Consider the following 27,523-nt stretch of genomic DNA (forward strand, 5'->3'; position numbering starts at 1 on the left):
AGCTCAGTCTTTTTTTCTGGTTTGGTTTGACTTTTAACAGTATTGTGAAAAAAACATTGCTGGACCCAAAGAAGCAGGTCCAGGCTGATACTCTTTCCCTGACCTCTTTCCTGTAAGAACCTGTGTTTGATTTTTATCTTTTGTGCCAAGGAGGTTTATGGGGATTGTTTCAAGTAGTTGGAACAGCAACATTAAGTTGAGATGATCTGTTGGGTTTTCAGAGAGGTTAAGTTATTCGATATTCTGCTTTCTGTTGCTTGTGTTTCATTCAGTAATCTTACAAATGAACTCTTAGTTTTGTTTAAAACTGAATGGTTTGACCAGCCACATTTCTCCTGGAATATCCACCTTACAGTTGTTTAAAATAACGAGCAAAGTTAGGGTCTGGGCTACCTTCTAGAAATGTTTTGAGGGGCTCTGGCCTGGTCCATAACTGAATGTTCCATCACAGAACTATAGCACCTCCCTGGAGTGGGACCTATGACCTGTGACCTGAAGGAGTAGATGGCCATCCTATCCTGACGATCATAATGGTGACAACTGCTCTCAGTTTTTATGCAATTGGCTGCATCCAAAGTTCCACTGCGGACCTGTCTGGAATTTCTCAACCTTCAACCCACAAATGTATTAAGACTATTGCCAATGTAATTTGTGACAGATTGTACAGCTTTGTCTCATTTTCCCATGATGAGGTTTTGCCAAATAACTAGATTCTCAAAAGCAGGATGCCAAAGACGATGCACATGGCATTGAGAGTGCGTCAAACTGGATCACCTCTTTCAGAATTTCTTTCTGATCTATTTTATCTCCTGAGGAAGGCGAAAAGCAAACACAAGGGGGACTTTCAAGACCAAGATTCTGAAATTTCATCCTGACCAATTAAATGATTTAAATTGTCCAATGGCATAAAGAGAGGGGCAATAAATGTTGGCCAGTCAGCGATGACCATGTTCCATGAGTGAATTTTTAAAAAAATATAAGAATCATAAGTTAACGTTTGGTCAAGTAAAACATGTGATGGAGAGACTGAGCAGTTTAAGTCTATACCATCTAGAATTTAGAAGAATGAAAGGAAGCCTAATTGAGGCATATAAAATGAAAAAGGAGATTGACAATTTTGAAATAGAGAGGATGTTTTCCTCTTATGGGTCAATCTAGAATGACAGTTCATAGGCTCAGACTCATGAGTGGCTGACATAAAAAAAGCTGAGAAAAAATTACTTCTCTAAAATGGATCATGAATGTGTGAAATTCACCACCCTAGGGAGCAGTGGATGCAAGGATATTGAATAAATTCAGGAAGAGATTGCTGAGTAAAAATCTGTCTATGACTTAAAGGGTGACGGAAAGTGGGAGCGAAAGTGGAGTTGAGGCCAAGATGTGGATAGCCATGGCTTCATTAAATGATGTGAGGCTGAATTGCCTGCCTTTGGACCTATTTCTTATCCTCTGATGCAATGAAACAAAGGAAGAACATATGGACATTGAGCAGAAGGAACATCACCCTCAGCACAACAGACTAGAACACATGCTATAGTATCAAGGATGGGTGGATTCTTAGCTTGATTCTTGCTGTTACAGTTACAATGACAGTCAATCAGGCAGTTGCTAATGTAAAGTGGCAATACATTTACAAACGTGAACATCTATTTCCAATTAAGTGTGACTCATGTCACTGATAAACTTTCAGAAGCTGTTCTTTTTCACTTCCCTCCCATTATGTACACTGTGAAGGGCTCTCCATGGCTGACAGTGTGCAGCTGGGCTTTAAATATGGTACCAGGAATCCAGGAAGATCCTAGCGGCACTGAATATTTCTGCCATTGCTCAGTACAAGAGAATGCAAGCACAATGAAAGGATGGTACATACTTAATAAGGTGAGCAGCAGAGAATTGGGAGACAAACTATCTACGAAACTCCCCAAATTGAGTTTTTATAAACCCCAACCCATGGAATGCAACAGAAAAAGTAAAGTGAACTTCTGGGAAGCATTTAGACTATTATTAACAATCTCAAGAATTTTTGATTGCTAACCTATAATCTTTTACTTTTGAATTGCTTATACATTTTATATAAACAGTAGCTGTTTAATTTACTGGTGGCAACATCAGGTGTAGTTCTTGCAAACTCTCTACAAATTACACTTGAACAATAAAACACACGTGCCAATTAACACCTCTCAAACCTCTTAAGAAGCTTCATATGGGGTGTGTCCAGAACAGAATTGAATTTTTAAAATTCAATTTGTCAAACCTGAATATTCTGACACATGTTATGCAAAGCTCTCAGTTTTCCTACAGGGTCCATTAAAATTTGTGGGTTTTTTAAAGTTTATTTGTTCCAAAAACAGGATTAGGCTATTCAGCCCGTTGAGCCTGTTCCACCATTCAGTGAGATCATGACTGATCTGTGGTCTAACTCCATGCACCTGCCTTTGGTTCATATCTCTTCATACTTTTGCTGAACAAAAATGTATCTATCACAGATTTAAAGTTAACATCCGATCCAGCATCCACGGCTGTTTGTGGAAAACAGTTCCAAACATCTACCACCATTTATGTATAGTAGTGTTTCTTAATGTATCTCCTGAATGGTCTGGCCCTAATTGTCAGAGTGTGCTCCCTATTTCTAAAGTCTTCGACCAGTGGAAACCTTTATCCATCCTGTCTTTTACTGTTAATATCTTGACAACTTCGATCTGATTACTTCCTTATCTATTAAATTTTAGAGAAAACAGGCCCAATTTGTATAATCTCTCCTCATAAAGTAATTGCTGGAATTCAGCTATCATTCTCGTAAACCTATCGTGTATTTCCTCCAAGGCCAATGTATCCTTTCCAACGTGTGGTGCCCAGATCCCCATGTGGGGCCTAACTAGGGTTTTGCAAAGCTACAGCATCACTTCGGCATTCTTGAACTCTAGTCCTGTAGATACAAAGGCCTTCATTCCACTAGCTTTCTTGCTTATTTTCTGCACTTGTTCATGACAATTTAAATCTAGGTACTCTAGAAAGCCAAAATTTTTCTCAATATTGACCTCTGAAACGACACATTCTTAACTCACAAAAAGAAATAAGTGCTGTCATACCTAGCACAAAGTCTAGCTCCCAGTTGCCAGGGAACTAAGAACTGTGGTACAGTAAGTTTCCTCACTGCAGTAAATCAGGAAACAGAATTATTCTGAAACTCGAATTACCCCAGTTGCTGTTAAATTGTGTGTTATTTACAATAACATTTGAAAAAGACCAGTACAAGATGAACATTATGAAAGAAGGGACTTGTTGATTAAATAAAACTTTATCCTTTCCTCGTAGAATCATCAAATCCCAACAGTATAGAAGCAGGCCATTTGGCCCATCTGGTTCACACCAATAGTTTAAGTAGTATTTTTAAAGGAATGTGTGTTTTTTTGGGGGGGAGTGGGTGGAGAAATGGATCAGGAATCCCAAAAAACATAACTTTGGACCCACAATGGGTCACTTGCACTCAGGGATAAAATAACACAATACTGATAATCTGGACAAACATCCTTAAGTTTAACTCCTTCACATTGCATATACATAAAAGAGCCCCTATTTCTCTCCCTCGACTAGTGTGGGACTGACTTCCGCCAGTTTAAGTATGGCCCCAACCAGTTTCATTGACTCTGACTGACTCTCTGAAGAACTATCTGCTCCCATTGGCAAGGTGGCCACAGGTCTCAAAATGGCTGCTGTCTGGTTTAGCTACTGGTATCAGGCATAGTTCCTGCCTCTGGGAGACATTCAACTTCTCACATTTGAAACCAAGTTTACCTTTGTGGCAATTACACTGATTAACTGTAAAAATACTATCGCAGGAGTGACGCTGTTGAGGGTGGGAGAACTAGAATTCCTGCGGGTGTCGGATACTGAAACCCACTTTGCAAATCTGGCCCACAAGTTCAGATTCTATGAATGTGTGTGATGACTGTGTACTGGAGAGCACCAGCAACATATATTGGGGAGCCACAGGGCCTCTGCCCAGATTGTCCACCCCAGCAGTTTTCAAATGCAGAAAGTTGTAGGCAGTAATTCCAGATGTGCAAGTCGAGCATGAAAGTCTCATCATCAATGGTGTATATTTGCACATTTATTCCTTTGATATTCACTCCTTGACATGGTGCCCTCGGTGACTATTAGAATTTAAGCATAAAGTAAAGCTACCTAGTCATGACCTGTTCCATGATTAGATTTCCTATATTACATTATGTCAGTAACCAGGGGTCACAATTTCAAGATTGCCAGCAAGAGAACTAGGAGTGAGATGAGGAGAAATTTCTTTACTCAGAGAGTTGTAGGAATTTGCAATGTACTGCTTGGCAGAGGAGGATTCCATAGGAGGTTTCAAAAGAGAGCTGGTTATATATTTGAAAGTGAGGGTTGGAGAATGAGACTGGGTCGCTCTTTTTTGGAACCTTTCCAGACACAATGGTCCAAATGGCCTCCTTTTGCACTGTAAAATTTGATGATTCTATCCAAAGAGTTTACCCATAAGGTCTACTGCTATCTATGAAATTTAAATAAAGCTAAAATATTTTTAAAGGCACAAAGGCACCACTGAAACCATCAAGTTGCTTTGCAGCTGATTATATCAAGCTGTCTAGTCCTAGCTGTATCACTACTATGCATCCTTTCCTATCTGATCTCTAGCCAATTTACATTTTCCCGACATGGATTACACTTCCACAAAGTCAGAATAAAGAAGGTAGTGACAGCTGAGCCATAATTGCACATTTCCAACACTACCCGGAAATATATATCATGGCACTGAAACAATTATATTATTTGATCTTCCAAATAAATTACAGGCCCGTCACATGAATCTCTAATCCAATGTTCTACTTATTAATAATTATTGTGATTACTCTCAAGTCTCCTTTTGCATTTCAGCTACAGATTTGTTTTCTTTGTATTTGTAGAACCTCAAACTTGATAAATTTTGCAGAACAGAATTTGTTGCTAATGATGGTGACTTAATTATAAAAGGCCAACTAAAACTTGAATGCATACTAATTTCAAGCTAAAAAATGCATTAACTAGTTGGCTAAAATTGAATTGATAGTTTCAGGTAATGGGTCAATGCCTGGTACAGTGGCAAAAATACCACTGCTGCAAGTGTATTTTACTGTTAGCAAGGGGACAGGTTCTGATGCACCCTTATAAAATCTGGAAATAGACACTGTTTAATTTTCTCTTGCATCAAATGATGTGAAGTTAGTGATAGAAAAGGACAGTGCTTTGGAGCCTCAGTATACGTATCATGGATTGATTGGTTGTATATTTGCACCAGTTGTTTTCTCAACACGTTAAGTCAATGCAATCAATCATGCCACATAAAGCAGGAGAATTCCAATGTGTCCAATTACCACTCCATCAGTCCACTTTCAATCATCAGCAAAGCAATGGAAGGTGTCATCAATAATGATGTCAAGCAGCACAAACTCACCAGTAGCATGCCCATTGACGCTCATTTTGGGTTCTCCCAGGATCACCAGTGCCAGATTTCATTATAACATTGTTCCAAACGAGGTCAAAATGGCTAAATACCACAGGTGAGATGAGAGTGACTGCTCTTGACATCAAGGCAGCCTTTAATTGAATGTAGCATCAACTAGGAAATTTGAAATCTATGAGAGCCAGGAGGAGAACTTTCCACTATCACATAAAGTACAAGGAAAGATGGCTAGGGTTGTCAGATCCAATTCAGTCAATTCTAGACATTGGTGTTGGAGTTCTTCAGAGTAGTGTTCTCGGGTCAAACACCTTACGCTGCTTTATCAAAGATCTACACTCCAAACAATGGTCATAAAGTGTGGACATTCAGTTATGGTTGTGCACTGTCCAGTTTCATTCACAATTTCTCAGATAATGAAAAGTCTTAGAGTCATACAGCACGGAAACTGATCCTTTGGTCCAACCAGTCTGTCCACATACAGCAGGACCTGGACAATACTCAAACTTGGCTGGTAAATGCCAAGTGACAAAAGAGAATCTAACCTATCAATGGTATACATTACAATTGCTGAATCCCCCATTATCAATGACTGAAGTATTATTGTGTAGAAGTATAACTGGAGCAGCCACAGAAATACCATGGCTACAAGACCAGGCCAGAGGTGTGGAACCCCAAACAGCCAGAGCAACAGGATCCTGACTGAGCAACCAACAAAGCCCGACTGATTTTATTTAACTGCCAGGATTGACCATGGCCCAATCTCTGGACAGAAACATCACTAATCCACAGACTTACATTGGACTAGTTGTCTGATTGACCAAGACCAAACCCCCAGTCCAGAGGTTGCCCAGCCCCTGAACTGACTGTGGCAGTACTATCTAACTTACTAGAATCAACTTCCCTCCACTTCAAAAAGCATGTCTCCATTTTGCTACATACAAATCACATTTTCTTCAAGCACATGCACTGTGTTTGCTATGTACACTGCTGGCACAGGCACTACTGCTGACACTGTCACAGCACCAGGCCAGGTACCTTCATATTACCCTCTCACTCCCCTTTCACTTTCACTCTTCACCGTTGCCTACAGCCACATGCTCCTGGATATCCTTCTGTGATTAATTGCTACCTGGGAGAGAACAGTTGCTGCCTGGCCTTGTCCACTGAAGGGCCACCCAAGGGCTTGGCAGTAGTGGAATACGGTCACCTAGTTGGCTGGGGTACTGGTCCATAGAGACAATGTGCCTCAGTCAACATGGAAGACCCTCATGTAATTGAAGTGATTCCAGTGTAAGTGAAGAAAAGGAGCCTGGTCATGCAAATTTCATGCATATAGACTCCCTACAGTGTGGAAGCAGGCCATTTGGTAATTAAGTCCACATCAAGCCTCCAAAGTGCATCCTACCCAGACCTAACCTCCTACACTATCCCTGTAACCCTGCATTTCCTATAGTTAATCCAGCTAACCTGCACCTTCCTGGACATTATGGAGCAATTTAGCATGGCCAATCCACTTAACCTGCACATCTTTGGACTGTGGGAGGAAACAGAGCACCCGGAAGACCCACACAGACAAGGGAGAATGTGCAACCTCCACACAGACGGTCACTTGAGGGTGGAATTGAAACCTGGTCCCTGGTGCTGTGAGGGAGCAGTGCTAACCACTGAGACACCATGCCACTACCTGGACTGGAAGTAGAGGACTCACTTTGACAGGCAGTTCGGAGGAAGAGTCACTGGAGCTAAAACGTTAACTCTCACATCTCTCCACTGATGTTGCTGAGCTTTCCAGCAATCTCTGTTTTTGTTTCTGATTTACACTTTCCAAAGTTCTTTCTGTTTTTATTTCGACAGGCACAAGCTTGGGTTATGCAATCGAGATTCTGAAGTGCCAAGTATCTCCCATGGAAAGAAATTTATTGGAACGGGAAGTTAATTCCAATGTGTAGGATAATGAATGAGATGCAAATACATGTAAATAAACTTCTCGCCACCTGATGATGAGAAAGTGGTTTCTCCATTGAAGGAGGGAGGACTTAATTCTGACAGTTTAACTCAACAACATGAATCTGATTTCTGAAATCTTGCCTGATTAACTCATTATCTTCTCCATTATTCTCAATGCCCAGGGGAGGGGAACATTCCTCCCTTAGAAAGCAACCTTCTCACCTACCTTTGTCTTCAAAACGAACCTGCACATATAAACGCTTTAAAATGAAAGCATTGTGACTGTTGCCTAGGTAGCTAGCATTGACCTATATACTATGATGTTGGTGGTCATTGTTGCAATCGAAACCCTTTCATAGCATCGGATCGAAAGAAATCTGAAATTTCCCAGCTGATTTGCACTGTATTTGTGTTCAAAATGAAGTCACATTGTGTACAAGAAAATACAATGCCAGCAGGCAATCACACGAGGAAATCAGCACAATGTGACTCAGGGTGGATACTTGACTTGCCACAAATTCCTCAGCTGCAAACAAATGTCTGCTGCATTTTGTATAAGTCTTGAGTGATCATGATGAAAGAGGCTTTGGGTACAAGCAGTGAATCAATTACACCTCCGTGAAAACTCTTCCAAAAGGCAACATGCTCTTATTTGGAGCAATTAAGTATTTTATCGAAAGCTTCAAGCCAAATGTGCATTCGTAAAAATGAGTAATTGATTGTGCACAGCTAAAATAAAAAAAAATTGCAAATGATTGTAGGAGAGCATTGAAATTTTTCACATCATAGTAACTTGCCCTCCAAAGGAATTTGATTTTAAAAAGGTACTTTTTCATACTGACTATATGGTCCACTTTTATTTTTCCCTGGCCAACATTTATCAAGCAAACAATCTTCATAAAAGCAGATTACCCAGGCACTAACACATTCTAGACTAAGGGGGCATGCTGTGCTACAATATACCATGAGGTATAAAGAGGCTACCTTTCAAAAATATTCCACTAGCTTTCAAACACCTTGAGATGCCAGGTGATCTTTATTTTCTCTAATTAAAAAATAAAATTATACATTAGGTCAGCCAATGTATCATGTCACTAAATACCAGACATGACAATACCTTTTATATTAGGTCAATGTTCCTTACTCTGTTGAAACAATTTGTATAATTTAAGAATTGTAAATTTGCAGATAAAATATATTTATTGAAGATAACTAAATCATTTCACACACTCTGTGCATCATTTTATATTACCAAGGATTCCTTAGGTACTTTATTGTAGGGTAACTCCTCCATTTCAACTGTATAATTATCAATTAAATATTCAATGGATACACAGCAATTCAATCATCTCTTGGGATGCCTGCCCTATGATGAAGGAATGGTAGCTGAGCTCTTAATAAGCTGTCTTAGGTATTCTCAATTTTTTCCTGCTCCTCAGATGGTGCCTGATGTGCTGTGCTTTTCCAGCTCCACTCTAATCTAGACTCTGATTTCCAGTATCTGCAGTCCTCACTTTTGCCCAAGTCAGAAATTAGGCTGCTCCAACACTCAAGACGCTTGATACCATCCAGGACAAAGCAGCCCACCTAATTAGCACCACATCTGCAAACATTCACTTCCTCGACCAAAGGCAGTCTGACTCTATCATCGACATGATGCACTGCAGAAATTCAACAAGGCTACTTAGCAGCACCATCCACCCCACAACCACTGCTGTTTAGAAGAGCAAGGGCAACAAACACATGGAAACACCACCCTCTGCGCATTCCCCTCCAAGCCACTCATCATCCTGACTTGGAAATATGTCGTGTTCCTTCAATCTTGCAGTCATTTTCTTCGGAACAGCAGTGTGGATGTACCAATACCAAATGGACTGTAGGGGTTCAAAGGGCAGGTCACCACCACCCTCAAAGAAAACTAGGAATGGGAAATAAATGCAAGCCCAGCAAAGCCTACAATCCTCGAATTAATCAAAAATGTTGTATTAAATTAGCTGAGTTCAATCAACTCATTATTGAAGAACTATAAGTTGTCTCCTTGGGTGTCATGGGCTACAAGGAGGATGATGGGTCAACCTTTAGTCAGTGGAATAGATACTTTCCTATCTACCTGTTCAGCACTGTTATCACAAACTCTGGAACATGTGGCACTTGAACCCAGACCCCCTAGCTCAGAGGTAGTTGCCCTACCACTGTGCCACAACAGCCCGCCAGCCAGAGGAATAACATACTTTCTAATAAAACTGTTCAGACATGCTACTACACACCTCCAGAACAGGTGGGATCTGAACCTACGTCCACTGGCTCAGAGATAAGTAAACCACCACTGAAACACTATAGCTTTCCAGCCAGACAAATACCTTCCATACTTATCTAGGTATTCTCTACATAAAGCATATCCTTTGGGCAAAATGCTGATTGCTTACAAGCAATATTGGAACTGTACTGTGGCATAAGTTAGTGGTTCCTGCAAAATAAAAATGCAGAAAAAAGTTGGGGAAAAAACTCACTACACATCAGATGACACAAAGCTAAAGACTTTAAACTATTAGAATATTTTAATTCTTGAAATGAGACAACTGAGCTTCATTTGATATGATGAACCCATGTGTCAGCTAGGATTTCCTCCAGATTGTACTATAACATAGCGTGAGCAAGGTAGCATTCTTTTGTAATGATTTCTGGTTCAAATATCTATTAATTATAATCCATTTTCTATTACAGGTAAGCTACTCAATGTGTAGTCTAACAGCTGCCAGTAGCTGTCTTCTGCTACAGTTTCATAGAAATAAAGTAACACTTTGAAGTATGATTACAACAATATCACCTTAACATGTCTTGCCCTTTGAGCGGGCTTTGGACTAATACAATATGCAGCATTAGGTGAAGGTGCCCGTCCAGTCTTGATTTTGATGAGCCAGCCATGCCCTTCATGAAGGTCCATTCAGTGATAAGACCTTGCATTGAAAAATATGGTTAGAAACATGGTGTATAGACAGGTAACTTCAGGTTCAAAGATCCATTTGGAAATCTGGGAAACAAGGTACTATTTTTAGGTTTCCCTTGCCATGTTACCTGTCAGATATTCTGACCAGATGGAGAGGTACCAAATTGAAGACTCAGCATCTTCCAATGTGCTGTAATTGTGACAAATTCAGCTCCAGCTGAATTTTCTTTCTAACAAATGATCTAGGGACGGGACAGACTTCGATTTCATTGTACCCATATCTTATATGTGTAGGTCAGCTAAATGGCTAGCAAGTGGATGTTTACACTTACACTTTTGAACCGTTCAATCATAGATGAGTAGAGGAATTTATGAGTCCATGATCAAAAATAAATTGTTGGACAGATACAAAGTTATACAAATGGCACATGGAATGTTCACCTTAATCTCAAGGATGCTGGGTATAAACAAGGTGGACATTTTGCTGCAGTTGCAAGTTCTGTTTTCAGCAGCTCTGGAGTATCTTTGGTTCAGGAAGGTGCTATGGACTAGGGCCAGACCTCCTCAAAACATTTTTTAAGCAGGTAGCCCAGACCATAACTTTGTTATTTGTTTAGCTAGGATATTCCCAGTGTACATTAGTTGGGTTGTCTGCCAGTTTTAAACAAACAAGGTTTATTTACAAAATTATGGAATGAAACACAAAGAACAAAAAACAGAATACCACCTAACCTATCCTATCCAAACCCAGCTTAATTATGTTGATCCAAAAAATTAATGCAACAGTCCCGATAAACAAACCCCTTAAACACAGAGTCAAAATGAAACAGGGGCTTACAGTTCGAAGTTAGAAGGGCAGAAGGAGAGATCAAAGTTCCAGTCTCAACTGTGACTGATTCCAGCAGCCTTTCTTCACACACATAATTGCCCCAAAACCCTCAGCTGCCAGGACTGGCTACTCCCCTTTCAGTATGCAAGCTATTTCAAAAACATGAAAGCCTTTGGCCTGCAATATCATCTGTTTAGGGATAAAGAACAAGGGCTCCAATAAATCATTAATCTCTGCACCAACTCAGCCGTTTCGGAGCCTGGGCTTTTTTACAAGCCCTTGAAAAAAATCAAGGGCATAGTAACCCTGTAAGAGAGCCAGTACTGTGACAAAGAATATTTTAGCCATGGAAAAAACATAATGCAGGTTCACCAGAATGTTACATAGACTTATAAAGTCAAGGTAAATTAACTATAAAGTTAAATTATAAGCTTGTATTCCCTCAAGTATAGAAGATAAATAAGTAATTAAATTTACGAATTATTTTTCTTTATTCTTTGATGAGACAGGGGCATAGCTGGCAAAACCACATTTGTTGTCCATCCTAACCACCCTTGATCCCGAATGGCTTGCTAGGCTATTGTCGTTGGTGGTTAGGAACCAACCACATTATTGTGGGTCTGGAGTCACAGTAAGACCATAGTACATAAAATTAGCAGATTTTCTTCACTAAAGGGTATTGGTGACGGGTTTCACAAAAGTTGATGATCGTTGGCATGGTCAACTATTATTGAGATTATCTTTTTATTCCAGATGAATTAAATCAAAATTCAAATTCAGCCAACTAATATGGCAGGATTTGAACCTGCACTACACTGAGAAGTAGCCCTGGTATCTGTCTGGTGACATCATCACAACACCACTATTTCCCCTAAGATAGTTAAATATGTTATGAATGTGAACATCGGAAGTATAATTAGTAAGTTTGCAGATGACACCAAAATTGGAGGTGTAGTGGACAGTGAAGAGTACAATGGTATCTTGATCAGATGGGCCAATGGGCCAAGGAGTGGCAGCTGGAGTTTAATTTAGATAAATGTGAGGTGCTGCATTTTGACAAGACAAATCAGGGCAGGATTTCTATACCTGGGGAGTGTTGCTGAATGATGAAATCTTGGAGTGCAGAAAGTAGAGTTGCAGGTTGTTAGGATAGTGAAGGAGGCATCTGGTATGCTTTCCATTATTGGACAGAGTATTGATTATAGGAGGTGGGAGGTCAAATTGCAGCTGCACAGGACATTGGTTAGGCCACTTTTGGAATATTGTGTGCAATTCTGGTCTGCCTCCTATCTAAACGATGGTGTGAAGCTTGAAGCAGTTCAGAAAACAGAATCTTTACAAGGATGTTGCCAGGGTTGGAAGATTTGAGCTATAGGGACAGGTTGAATAGGCTGGGTCTGTTTTCCCTGGAGTGTCGGAGGCTGAGGGGTGACCTTATAGAGATTTATAAAATCATGAGGGGCATGGATAGGGTGAATAGACAAGGTGTTTTCCCTGGGGTGGGGGAGTCCAGAACCAGAGGGCATAGTTTTAGGATGAGAGGGGAAAAATTTAAAAGGGACCTCAGGGGCAACTTTTCCTTGCAGACAGTGGTGCGTGTATGGAATGAGCTGCCACAGGAAGTGGTGGAGGTTGACACAATTGCAAATGTAAAAGGCATCTGGATGGGTACATGAATAGGAAGGGTTTAGAGGGATATGGGCCAAGTGCTGGCAAATGGAACTAGATTAATTTAGGATATCTGGTCAGCGTGGACGACTTGGAGTGAAGGGTCTGTTTCTGTGCTGTACATCTCTATGACTCTATGACTCTGTTTAAAAAGATGAAGGGATATTCAACAATGTTCTTGTGGGGAAAAATAGATTGAGTGATGACTTAATAGAAGTCTTTAGAATTCTAAGATATTTTGATTGTCAACACGAAAGTTTCCTCCATGTGGAGGAGCACATGGCTAGAGGCCATCAGTATAAGACAGTTAGCAAGAGATCATTGAGGAACTCACAAAAAGCTGTAAAAATGTGGCATTTGCTATCAAAGAGCATGGCTGAAGCAAATAGCATTGGTGTATTTAAGGGGGAGCTAGACAAATATTTAAGGAGAGGGAGTAAATGTTTATGATGAAACATTTAGAAGAGGAAAGACAGGAGGAAGCTCAAATGAAGCATCAACATTGGCTTGGGCTGAATGACCAGATCCTTTGCTATGCACCCATTATAATAATAGGATAGGAAAGCATAGATAGAGATGAATTATTTCCTATGGTCGATGTTTTCATAACCAGGGTTCTAAATCTTAAATTTATAGGTAAGTGATTCAGGAAGTATTTGCCATACAGAAGTTTGTGGAAGCTTGGAACTTTCCCCTACTGGTCAGAGGCAGGTTAATTGAAAATGATTGTTAGATGTTTGTTTGATAAGGGTAATAAGAGATAGGAGTCAAGTGGAACAAATGGATTGATTATACAGATCAGTCACAATCTAATTAAATGACAGAACAGGCATGAGGAGCTTAATGGAGTATTCCTGCTTTATGTTCTGCTTTGTTGCGATCCAGCATCAAGCTTTAAAAATTATTCTTAGATGGTGTCAAATTTTTGGGGTGAGATTCTGGACCTTGAGAATGATCTGAATATAATCCAATATTATGTCAAAGAATTGTAATGAAAACAGGACCATGAAAGCCAAAAAACTGTTGGCATAGACGTAGAGATACAGAAGGAAAAAGGTTACACATTAGTTATTCAAAAGTGCTTGCCTATAAATGATATCAATGGGAAAAAGACTAATTTTCCACATATCAATAAAAGGAATCTATAACATTAAAATCCAATATTTTAACATAAAATGAATAGGAGAAAGTGAGGACTGCAGATGCTGGGGAACAGCTTAAAAATGTGCTTCTGGAAAAGCGCAGCAGGTCAGACAGCATCAAAGGAGCAGGAGAATCGACATTTCGGGCATAAGCCAAATTTCCAATTTGGAGCTTTATGCTTTTAAAATTAAAGTTGAATGATAGGTATTACTGTTTCCATATCTCTCTTTGAATGTAAAGAATGATATATACGTTCAAGTTATTATGCTGCTGTTATAAATGATCTAAGACTTACAGTAAAGAAATAACATTTGATAATACTCCTTCATAACTCATGGAATTGAACCAAATGCAACCGTAAGTACATTAATTGGATGGAAACGGGATCTGCCCTCTGCTGGATTTGAAGATACAATGGACTGTGCCATGTAATAGATGTTGGTTCTTTATGATAAGTCTATTCCTGCAAAATTTCCACTGTAAGAATCATAGTGTTAGCAATTCTACAACTACTTGGAATAATAATCCAAGCTTTCAAATACATATCACTTCAATCATAATGCAAATCACCAATTCTAGACATTTTTAACCAATCTGTTCAGTGATGTTATGACATAGCTCGAGAGCAGTTGGACTTGCACATAGACTTTCTGGCTCAAGGGTAGAGCACTACCATTGTGCCACAAGGACCTTTTCTTGGCCCCAAGGTCTATTAGATTCCAGATGTTCTTACCACAACTCATCGGTTCATTGCATCACCAAATCACCAAACCACCACCAGTGAATCATCTGTGTTTTCCAGTTGATTAATTTACATGCAAAGCACATTAAGAGCAATTCAGACCTTCAAAGGTGAGTGCTAAAGGTGGCCCTAAATTCTATCTTATTTTGCTGGGGTTGTTTCACACATTGTGGTTTGAAGGTATTTCCTACTCAACCTGCTCAGAGATGCTATTAGACACCTCTCAAGCAGGTGGTAGGTGGGTCACCTTGCTCAGAGGTAGGGACACTACACTGCACAAGAGCTCCTGGCCCTGAATGCTATTCAGTACCAGTTGATACCAGGCAGCTTTTGTAAGATATTTGCCTTTCAATTTGCTACACTAAACACACTTGTGCACTTCCTCAATACCTCTTCTATGTATTTGAGTGTGTGCTCTCTTACATGTACAACCATCCAGCCATACATTACAGCACAGTTTCAGTTCACAAAAGACATCTACCACCTTTTACAGCAACCAACACCTTACTTTAAAGGAGACTGTCTTTAACTACTACAAGCACCCTAATACTGAGTGTTTGTAGAAGTTGTTTCTTCAATGGTTGCATCATGCGAGGTAGATGACTTTCCAGCTTTAATTGCAGATAATTTTGAAGGATAATTTCAACTGCAGCTTTTGGGCTGATCTGCTAAAGCAGCACAGGTGAAGCAGAAACATTGCCACCCTGACAGAAGACAACAGATTCATGCGTCATGAAGCCAATGGCACTCCTCCAGGGTGGTGGCTCAGCAATTCTGGTAATTACTGGAGTACAGATTGATTGACAGTTATGTACAGTTGGTAAGACATGCCATTTAATGTTTGAACCCAATCACTTTGGCAAAGCAGTAAACACTTCCCTGCACTGCATCCTTGTTATTGGAGAGGTCTAGGATTGGCCACTCTTGTTACTTTTACCCATTTGTTCTGAGCATTCATCCCAAGAGCCTCCAGCCCTCTAGCTGATACATAAATTGTTTCTTATGCTCAACACATATACCAGGACCTCTAGTGCATTATTATAAAACTTTGGTATTGTTCTCTCACCCATACAACCAATCTGCCATACATTATTGCCCAGTTCACAAAAGAGATCCACTACTTTTTACAGTGGCAAATAGCTTACTTTTAACAGATAAAGAGTGCCTTTAAGTACCACTAGCCACTCACAATATCAAGCCAGTGAATAGCACTGGATAACACTGGCTACAGACTGTGCCCATGTCATCTCTAATTGAATGTAATGCTTGCAATAAAGTGAATGGGCCTTGGTTCATCACATATCCTGATCCCCAACCCCATTTTCAGGATTACAGGTGGCTCAGTGGTTAGCACTGCTCCCTCACAGTGCAAGCTGGGTTCAATTCAAGCTTGAGGCATATGTCTATAAGGAGTTTGCACATTCTCCCTTTGTCTGTGTGGTCTGGTTTCCTCCCACAGTCCAAAGATGTACAGGTTAGGTGGATTAGCCAAGTCAACTTGCCCATAGTGTCCAGGGATGTGGAGGTTTTTAGCCATGGGAACACCGGGTTACATGGATAAGGTAAGGGGATAAGTCTGGGTAGGATGCTCTTTGGAGGGTTGGTGTGGACTTGTTGGGTCAAATGGCCTGATTCAAAACCGTAGATTTTCCATGTTAGTATTTAATTTCCAGTAAGTTTGAATCAAAATTAATGAAAATACCAATATTTCAATGATAGTAGATTTCAAGTTAATTCTTGGCTTACTTTGCCAAACAGAAATCATCTGCTTTTGTCATAAATTGGAACAATGTCCTTGAATTTACTATTGGACTAGGTCAAGCATCATCATGAATTTGCATAAAGCAAGATCTCATAACCAGCAAAGGCATAAATTTTGATTTTCAGTAGTATTCAGTGATGAATTAAGGTACATTTTGGCAAAGTCCTGTATACATTATAAAGGCATTCAATTGCTACCAGGAAAAAAATTAAAATCAGACACATGGATGCAGGATTTTCCCAACCCCAGAATAGTGTGGCATTGGCAAGAAAGTTTGGAAAATCATCTGAGATGATCAGTGAAAAGCATCCAAGTGAGAAAAACAAACCCAATATTCTAACCACGTACTGACTGAGATTCTCGAACCCAGTGAGCAGCAAATGACTTATTTTTACCTAATCTCATTAATATGCAGATTCACATTCTCCCACTTACTGGATAGAAACTAAATGACGACAATTCGTGGCATCAAAATCAGAATGGGTATCTGATGATTCTAGCCCACCACCTGCTCCCCTGGACCTCAATCATGCATATTAGGCACCAATATCTCAGAGAATGGTCAATGGGCATAAACCACCCGGACCCCTCATTAGGGAACTTTGGCATCCAAGGCATAGCAGTCTCACCACACCCTCACAGTATATCTCTGAATTACTGACAGTACCATTTTGCATTTCAATGCTGTACTTAGAACACATTGATATCTCTCATTGGAATGCCACTGCCAGAACACTTTGCCAGCAGGGACAGATCCCCACCTCATAGATTTGAGGGCTGCTTGCTTGCTGTCTTAGCATCAATGTTGATGCTCACCATCATCCCTGCTTTGGATTTGTGCTGCATGACATTTCATAAACTATCATCATTGCAATGGGGTGGCTGTCAGTTCACAGCTTGACAAACAACTCCCATTCAGTCAAGATTTATAAGGTATTTGCATTGAATACAAATATATGTCTTAATTAGGGATTAAATAGTTGTGATATGATTTTTATAAAATACTTAGAGCTATTTCTAGCGATTTTCGAGAAGATTTGTAGCTCAGGTTGACGATAAGTATGTATGTTAGCTCGCTGAGCTTGTATGTTTGTCTTCAGATGTTTTGTCACCATACTAGACAACATCATCAGTCAGAGTCTCTGATGAAGTGCCAGTGGCATGTACTGTCTCTCTGTTTATAGGTCTTGGCTTCTTAAGGTGGGTGATGTCATTTCCGGTTCATTTTTTCAAGGGAAGGTAGATAGGATCGAAATCGATGTGTTTATTGATGGAGTTCTGGTTAGAATGCCATGTCTCTAAGAATTCTCATGTATGTCTTTGTTTCGCCTGTCCTAAGTTGTGCGTGTTGTCCCACTTAAAGTGGTGTCCTTCTTTGTATGTAAGGATACTAGTGATTGTGGGTCATGTCTTTTTGTGGCCAGTTGGTGTTCATGTATCCTGGTGGCAAGTTTCCTGTTTGTACATCAGATAGAACTGGAAATGACATCACCCACCTTAAGAAACCAAGACCTATAAACAGAGAGGCAGGACATACCACCGGTGCTTCACCGGAGACTCGCACAGATGATGTATGGTGACAAAACATCTGAAAACAAACCTTCAAAGCTCAGCTAACTAACTTATATACTCAGCTGTTTATGTATTCAGAGTAATTTTCTGAAAGCTGCATGGGAAAATTAATCCATTGGCAATTTCTTTTCTGAGACAGTATTTTGCTAAAATTTTAACTATTGTTCTCTTGGTAAGTAGAAATATTTTAACGGTAAGATAAATTGTAGCATAAACTGGCAAAGCTGGCAATTAAACGTGCATACTTCAAACTGTCAGGGATGTCACTAACAAAATAGAAAATAATCTATTTCTTGCTTATCATCTATTTATTTGCCAGGAACTATTTAGTAAGCAGAGTTATAATTAGGTATTGATTTAATTACGAATCTGACACAATGAGATAGATCAAACTAAATTGGATATAAGAAACCAGGACTATTGCTATAAATGTTTTATGATTTAGAATGTTTATAAATAATATAACAAAATGCAATGGAATCATATAGTTATACAGTGCACTTTATTATGTGGACTTCATATGAATCCCTACAGTGCAGATAAAGGCCATTTAGCCCATCAAGTCTGCACCAAACCCTTGAAACAGCATCCCATCCAGACCCACCTCACATTTACCATGGTCAATCCACGTAACTTGCACATCCCTAGACACTGCGAGGCAATTTAGCATGGCCAATTCACTTAATCTGCATATGTTTGGACTGTGGGGAGGAAACTGGAGCACCCAGCAGAAATGGGAAGAACGTGCAAGCTCCACACAGACAGTCGCCCAAAGCTGGAATTGAACCTTGGTCCCTGGTGTTGTGAGGCAACAATGCAAACCACTGAGCCACCCATATATGGAGTATGACTGTATAGTGACAGATAACTTGGAGGATGTACAGAATTCTTGATATTTTTCTATGATTTGGTAAAGTTCTGACTGCATGGAAAACATATTTCTCACACTGTTCAGAGGATCACAGAGATTTTACCACATTACTTAGCAGCACAATGCTATGTGTGAATATCTGAGAGTGTTGTAGTCATCAAGTGCCATACTTACTGCCAACAATATTTGAGAGGAGCTGTGAATAACCTCGATATATTGATAATCAATAATGCAACCCATCACAGAGATATAGGAATGGCCATCCAAACTTTTCACATAGGCAGTTGGCATCTCTCTTCTAACACAGCCAGGACCGTGTTCACTCCACCAGGAATGGTGCACAGAAATATTGAATGTCAGTAGGTCACTCTCCTGTATAAAAAGAAGCATATATTTGGATATTAAACACATAACAAAAGTTGAATTATTGTAATAAAAATTATGAACAACACTGGTTACAATCAGTAAAAATTATATTGATAGTCGAATCAGTCCTTACTCCACATATGACCCTTTACCAGAACAACAGCAAATATGTTATCTAATTATTTGCAGCCTCCAACATTCTAAGCACATACTGAATGTCAATAGGTTCAATCCATAAAGTGAGATAAATCTGGTAAAAAAAAGTTATGCCTCCATAACACAGCCAGTAGTCATTGTGTAAACTACAATCCACAAGCATGAAGTTAATGTTGTAACTGTTACCAACCAATTATTGTGGGTGCATGTTACAAATGTTTTTTTTTAATGAGTGAGATTTATTTGCTAATTTCACATAAGTTTTTTTATTAATATGTCTCACGTCACAGATATAGTATTTAATTCTGAGTCCATTAAATGGCTGTGAACTATATTATTTGAATCACAAATATCTAATAAGATTAATAATACATACATGAACTGCTTCCTCAGTTGGTGTTATAAATATTCACTCAGAACCTCAATGCCATTTCAAGACCATTTGGTTACATTTGGTTATATATGCTCCATGCCATTGTAACTAACTGGAAGATGGTTATTATGTAAATGTTTAGGTTTCTATAATAAACTTCACAAAAATGTTTGAAATAACTGGTGATGACTTGTACATTCCAGCAACAAAAAAACTCACAGAGACCAAAACAGATCTGTCAATCAAAAGATGGCATCATTAACTGTGTTACTGCTGTCAGCTGTGTTGCACAAATGTCCTGCAGCTTTTTATATCAAGCACACTCATTGCCTCAGCAATGATGCTGCAGTCAGTTCATGCTAAATTTGACAGAGGGGTTCACTAATTTAATATTCAGAGTGAACTACTAATAATGATTTTAGTTACATGCTTTTAATTGCAATTCAATATCGTCCAAAATATAAAGTATTTTAAACTATTATATTTGCTGCATTGTCATTCAGCAGATGATGCTCCTTATATATGTGCTGTGAATATAATAAAACATGTAACTGATATAAAGTATCCAACTGATATAAAGTATCCAAATAGTGATAAATAAATGAATCCATGAACAAGAGTAGGAAATGTTGGTAAAAATAAACATGGTTTAGGAATCCTCTTTATATTAGTTTTGCATAAATGTTTAAGGAGTTAACAGTATCAAATGAATAATGGCAGAAATCATTAATACAAAGTATTTTATTGCTTTCCTAGGTTCATCCTCTTCTTCTGAAGCAAATGACTCTGTTTTGGGAGTTAAGAAATGATGTTCCCCGTCCAATGCTTTACCCAAGTGATCAGTTTTCATGTATGATTCTTGACAGGGAGGCTATCCAACTGTGGAGTATTCCAAAGCTGACCCCTTCATTATCTATAAAAATACAGCTTGCCATACGTGTCACGGTATGGCAAGCACAAGTGAAAACACAGAACTACTGTGGCCAATTGCCATGCCCCAATTCAGATCATCTGCTACAGCACAACCCTGAGATCAGACCTGGAACAAATCTAGTTATTATATCACTGAAATATATGCCAGCAATTTCTATGCAATTTCTTCAAATCATATGCCATACTATGTTGAAACACTGGAGAAATGGGGCAACATTTTGCAGAAAGAATAACATCAGGTTAAAAATGCACACTGTTACTAACAATGCAAACCAATCAGCAAATTCAAAGCATTAAACTGGTCACTTAATGCCTCTCCACTGTTTGCTTTACACAAACCACACCTTGCTCTTATCCTCCAGTAATTCTTAAGAACTTGTTGGAATTTCGTATTAAATATTCAGTAAATTCACTACTGAAATGTAAGTATGGAATGGATTGCAACTACTTTTTATGAAAGCCAATGTGAGAGTAGTTAATGTATTGACAACATCTTTAGTCCAGGCTGGGTCAATTTGAATGACTCAAATTCATTCCTACTTGTAGTTAATTATTGCTAGAGATTTTTAAAAAAGCTAAGTCAAACTTTTCACTTCACTTTCCTTTCTGTTCATCATAATTCAATCTTTCTTTCCCTCTATTACACTACCTAATTTGACTAATTCACTCTGCATTTACTTTTCCATTCTTTCTAGCTTTCTTTTTTCAATCCTGAAATCTCATTAGTAAAGAAGAAACCCTGTTGCTCCTCCAGTTTGCTTCCCCAGATGTTTCACTGCCTCATTATACCATGAGCTGCTCAAACTTCCACCAAATTCAAACACAAAGTTTTGAGTTAATGGTGGAAAAACGCAGTGAGGTTCCCTGTCAGTACTCCCAACCCACTTATTATCTCACCATTATTTCAGTGTTTCAGTGAAATAAGGGAACACACATAATTGCACACAGGCAGAAAAGGTAGCATAGCCTAACAATTTATTAAACATCATTACATTGATTAATTAGCACAGGATATTCTGTACACAACATGTGCAATTGCGAATTTTAGTCTTGTGTTCCTTTTCCATTTGCATTGATTAGATCTGAGAATAAACTTAAATTCTATTTCAGTAATTTTAGTTTACTTGTTGCACTGCAATTCTGACAGTATTTCAGAACTGCATTTAAATTAATCAGCTATGACTCAAATAATTACTTTTCTCAGTATCATCACACCTGTTAGTCACAGGTCAAACTAATGACTCTTCTAAAGATTACAAATTATAAGGCTTCTCACTGGGAAGGAATAGGACTACAGTGCTCTGAAATGGTGGGAAGAATTTTATGATACCATTCTTCTTTCATTATGGCTGTTGCATATTCCCTAGCCGACCGCAGGAATCCACATTGAATTAGGTAGGAGACAAACGTAATACACAAATGCACCGTGTTAGAACAGCTGGAAGTGGATTATCTGAACTTTTCTGACCTCCATAAAATCAGCCTTATCATTAAAAAAATGTTACCCCTTGTCTGTCACTGCTCTACTCTCTTCAGGGCTGAAGGTTAGTGTACTTTTCAATATTGTAATGGTAGGGAGTTGGCAAATTGCCCTGGGCAAGTTGTCTATGGCCAAGTGCTAATGAGTCCTAGCCTTCAAGATTCTTAGATAAAAATAAATCAAACAAAGAACTGCAAATGCTGGATATCTGAAACAAACAAAAACAGACATTCCTGGAGAACCTCAGCAGACCTGACAGCATCTATGGAGAGGAAACAGGGCCAACGCATCCAGTCCAGAGAACCACTTTAGATGTTCTGGGGATTATTAGAAGGATAGCCAATAGACTACTACTGGGAAATATCTAATCCTAGTTCTTTCCTGCTACAATAGAACAACAACCTCAATTTAATCTTATTGATCAGTACATTACACAAAGATGTTTACATCCTAAATTATGGGACTTATCATTCACAATTAGTGTCATTTATATTTAGGATTGATAGCAACATGACAACATAGCAACAATAGAGGTGAAATACAGGATTCACAGTGTTAAGTACAGTAGTCCAATCTTACCCTAATCTTTCAAAATGGCAATATTAATGTTTCAGTATGGATAATATTGAGATCAGAAGGTAAAGGATGAATTGTTTGGCATGTTGCAAACATCTTTGCTTCTGCAGTAAACCTCAAAATACAAAGCTCTGCCATTTTGCCATAACAATTGCTCCAGGTTTTTCCTGTCAATTATGAATTGCTGCTTCAATTTGTTATTTGAATATCAGATTAGCCTATCACTATTACATTGTGAAGACAGCAGGTTAATATCATGTAAATGATAATAGTCTAAACATCAATTGATCATTAGGGATTGATTAAATTGGTGAGTTAATTTATTTAAAACAGTAAGACACATTAAATGTATGAAGCAGACATTACAGCAAAGAACTGATTTCTGAGTGTAACTTTCAAACAAGAGAAAACAACTGCCAGGAGAGAAATAGCATTGTACATACAGCATATAGAGTCCTTAAGGGTGAACTTGCTTTAAGGTAACATACACAGACAACCGCCTTTACTTCGGAACATTATTAAGAATTTATTCCATGACTGCGTGTGATCATTTAAATTCCCATCTTAGTGAAAATTCTCTACAGTAAAATTAAAAATAATAGTTTACTCCAGCTAATTATGCCCAATAATTTGGTAAAATTAATTCCAGAATATATTTAACATTTAAAATTGAAGTCCCAATGTTTTCATGAAAATGTAAGTTAGTTGCTGCATATGAGGGTTACATTTTAATTTACAAATATTCACTAATATTGAAGATAAAACTGTGTAAACATTCACTCCTTCATCTCTTGATCAAGGACACCAAACTGCTTTTTTTAAACTAAACTATGGGGACATATCTTCCGCTAGTAGTTCACATGAATTGGTATTATGAAACCTGATAATAATCCAGACGGAATCAATAAATCCATCAACTTAACACTTCAAAAAAGTAAATAGTCACTTTCTAAGATATCTACAAAATGGTTAAGGATGTAATTTCACTGGCTCTTTGTTGAGTTCAAAGAACAGCAAAGTTTCACAAAATGAAGGAAAGTACTGAGATGTAAACTATTAGACTAGACGGGGTTGAGGTTCACAAGGAGGAGGTGTTAGCCATTCTGGAAAGTGTGAAAATAGATAAATTCCCTGGGCCAGATGGGATTTATCCTAGGATTCTCTGGGAACCAGGGAGGAGATTGCAGAGTCTTTGGCTTTGATCTTTATGCCGTCATTGTCTACAGGAATAGTGCCAGAAGACTGAAGGATAGCAAATGTTGTCCCCCTTGTTCAAGAAGGGGACTAGAGACAACCCTGAAAATTATAGACTTGTGAGCCTTACTTCTTTTGTGGGCTAAGTTTTGGAATGGATTATAAACGATAGGATTTATAATCATCTAGATAGGAATGATTTGATTTGGGATAGTCATCACGGTTTTGTGAAGGGTAGGTCATGCCTCACAGATCTTACTGACTTCTTTGAGAAGGAGACCAAACAGATGGATGGGGGTAAAGCAGTTGACATGTTGAATATAGATTTCAGTAAAGCGTTTAATAAGGCTCCCCCCCATGAGGCTATTGCACAAAATATGGAGGCATGGGATTGACGGTGATTTAGTGGTTTGGATCAGAAATTGGCTAGCTGTAAGAAAACACAGGGCGGTGGTTGATGGGAAATGTTCATCCTGGAGTTTAGTTGTTCGTGGTGTACCACAAGGATCGGTTTTGGAGCCACTACTGTTTGTCAATTTTTATTATCTGGATAAAGGCATAGAAGGATGGTTTAGTAAATTTGCAGATGACACTAAAGTCAGTGGAGCTGTGGACACTGCAGACAGATGTTGCAGATTACAAAGGGACATAAATAAGATGCGGAGCTGGGCTGAGAAGTGGCAAATGGAGTTTAATGTGGAAAAGTGTGAGGTGATTCACTTTGGAAGGAGTAACAGGAATAAAGAGTACTGGGCTAATGGTAAGAGTTTTGGTAGTGTGGATGAGCAGAGAGATCTTGGTGTCCATGTACACAGATCCTTAAAAGTTGCCACCCAGGTTATTGGGTTGTTAAGAAGGCGTACTGTGTGTTAGCTTTTATTGGTAGATCGATTGGTGATTCGGAGCTATGAGGTCATGTTGCAGCTGTACAAAACTCTGGTGCAGCCAGGAGTATTGCGTACAGTTCTAGTCACCACATTATAGGAAGGATGTGGAAGCAATGGCAAGGGTGTAGAGGAGATTTACTAAAATGTTGCCTGGTATGGAGGGAAGGTCCTATGAGGAAAGGCTGAGGGACTTGAGGCTGTTTTCATTAAAGAGAAGAAGGTTAAGAGATTACTTAATAGAGGCATACAAGATGATCAGAAGATTAGATAGGGTGGTCAGTGAGAGCCCTTTTCCTTGGATGGTGATCACTAGAACAAGGGGACATAGCTTTAAAATGGGGGGGTTGATAGATATAGTACAGATGTCAGAGGTAGGTTCTTTACTCAGAGAGTAGTAGTGGACTTGCCAACATTAAGGGCATTGAAATGGTCATTGGATAAACATATGGATGAAAATGGAATAGTGCAGGTTAGATGGGATTCAGATTGATTTCACAGGTTTGTGCAACTTCAAGGTTGAAGGGCCTGTACTGCACTGTAATGTTCTATGTTCTATGTCTAAGTATACAATGGTTATAAATACGTATATAATGGTTGTCATTTTAAACTAATTATCTATCATTGGTGCTCTTACCAAATCACTTCCCTATCCTGTATGTTCAACATTTATGTGAAAAATATAGTCTCACAGGCATCATTACTGGAACTGAAATCACTATGTTTGCATCATCTCTTACACAGAAATAAGGTTCTTTTTTTCTGGATGTATTTGATTTTGTTATTCAACATTAAGAAATATTCCTTGGTGTATTGAGAGTGATAACCTGTGCAGATTAATTAACACCATGAAAAATATGTTTCTACCAAAAATAATCATTTTTAATAAACATGTTTAGTCCACCAAGCAAATAATCTGGTATTAAGTCACTGAATATAGTTTTAAAAATCTATGCTGATTTATTAATTTCAATAGTGTACACTCATTAGCTCCTTTATGAATTAAATATGTTTTAATATTTGAAAACTTTAAATGCATCTTTGAAATAAGATAAAACAAGCTTAATTTGAGACTTCTTCGAGCTGCTAGACAGGCAAATCAGGAGAAACATGTCAATCTTGGTATTTTGATCTGGGGCATGACCAATTTGTGTGTGAGGTTGACTTTGCAAGTGAATTTTTGAATCAGCTTTTCAATCTATACTCAATGCAACTTCTACTCAAAATGTCATGATCTATGATGTGATCTGGCTATTTTCAGGAGAAATGCACTTGGAAAACCAGCACAACCTAGCAGTGCCCAAAGGCTATGCTCTATAGACCTGAGAGCACTTGCAGCACATAAAGTGAGAGGTTGTTCCACAATATTTGTTTTATTCAAATAGTTGTTGGGAGTGAAGAACTTAAGCATTGGTGAGGTCCCCAACTCACCCACGCGCATGAAACTCACAATACCATAGTTTACATTAGATGTGAGTCTGCAATTGGACAACATTTGCTTGAAAATCCTGAATGTGTAAAGAATTAGACTGGCAATCAATCAGTTAGGCTCATAGTGTGAAAGATACAGGGCCCTGTTCTTTGCTGGCAGTAAGAACATGTATGCAGACCACGTCTGCTTTAACTCAACAAAATAAACTGCAGTTAGTCATTAGTACATTTCTCAGGGCAATGTCTTAACCAATTAGAGTACACCTGCCTGGTTTAAATTTAAACAAAACCTGACAGATAACTTTCAATTAAAATTAATTGGTGTTTTCTCCATGGCAATATCTCAAACAATTAGAGTCCACCAATCAACACATTTACCTCAGGCAGTATATATGTTTTTCCCTTGAATTGATACTCTCATGAATTGCACTAATAAGTGCACACGAAAACTTTGACAAAGGTGAGTCCTTTTTTCAGCAATATTTTCTTATCATTGGAAAGCAAAAGACATAAAAACTTCATGTATGTCAAATGGAATGCTTAAATTTCATCATGATTCAATAGCCCTATAAAAATAATATTAGACTTGAACCCTTTCACAAATGAATCATACACATATCTCAAGTCCACAAGATCAACCTCTTCCACTGACTGTTAAGTAACTCTGAAATGGAACATTTAAAAATCTGAAAAGTTACCAATCAGGAGCCAAACTATCAAAATTTATTATTTTTAAGGATTCCAAAGTTGTTTTCATTTTCAACAAGAAGACTGCACGATGTCCAACAGTTCTAGAAAACAGGCTCTAAAAGTAAGCAATAAATCTAAAAAACATGGGCCATAAATTCGAAGCCAGACTGGGATGGGAGAGCAGTGGTGGGATTTGAAAACTCATAGGGAAATGGTGGAAATCTGTACAAGCTGGAGAGTCCTAGGTGAGATCAGTTAATTCTCATTTGAATTTGTCACACCAGTATTTGCATTTGTGAGGAAGTGGTTGAGAATGGAGCTGAGAAATGAGTATTCAGCAGAATGGTAAAGTATTCCTAGTGGCATGCAGTGTAGTATTAGCAATAAATAAATATGAAATAAAACAACTAATTTTTTATGGGCATCTTTCAACCTGATCAACTTTGTTGTTGAATGGTCTGGCCATTTCAAGCTAGCAAGTTA

The 27,523-nt window shown here is 38.6% G+C and overlaps 1 protein-coding gene across 1 annotated transcript in view; it reads right to left on the bottom strand.

The window, feature by feature from the left end:
- LOC132822752 (sodium/potassium-transporting ATPase subunit beta-1-interacting protein 3-like) overlaps positions 1 to 27,523 on the bottom strand; it is a 198,143-nt gene that overhangs the window by 35,676 nt on the left and 134,944 nt on the right. The window contains exon 4 of the mRNA XM_060836053.1: positions 19,132 to 19,329. Within this exon, the coding sequence (XP_060692036.1) occupies positions 19,132 to 19,329 (198 nt within the window). The remainder of the gene's footprint in view (positions 1 to 19,131; positions 19,330 to 27,523) is intronic.

This window comes from Hemiscyllium ocellatum, chromosome 15 (assembly GCF_020745735.1).
Source record: "Hemiscyllium ocellatum isolate sHemOce1 chromosome 15, sHemOce1.pat.X.cur, whole genome shotgun sequence".
Lineage (NCBI taxonomy): Eukaryota > Metazoa > Chordata > Chondrichthyes > Orectolobiformes > Hemiscylliidae > Hemiscyllium > Hemiscyllium ocellatum.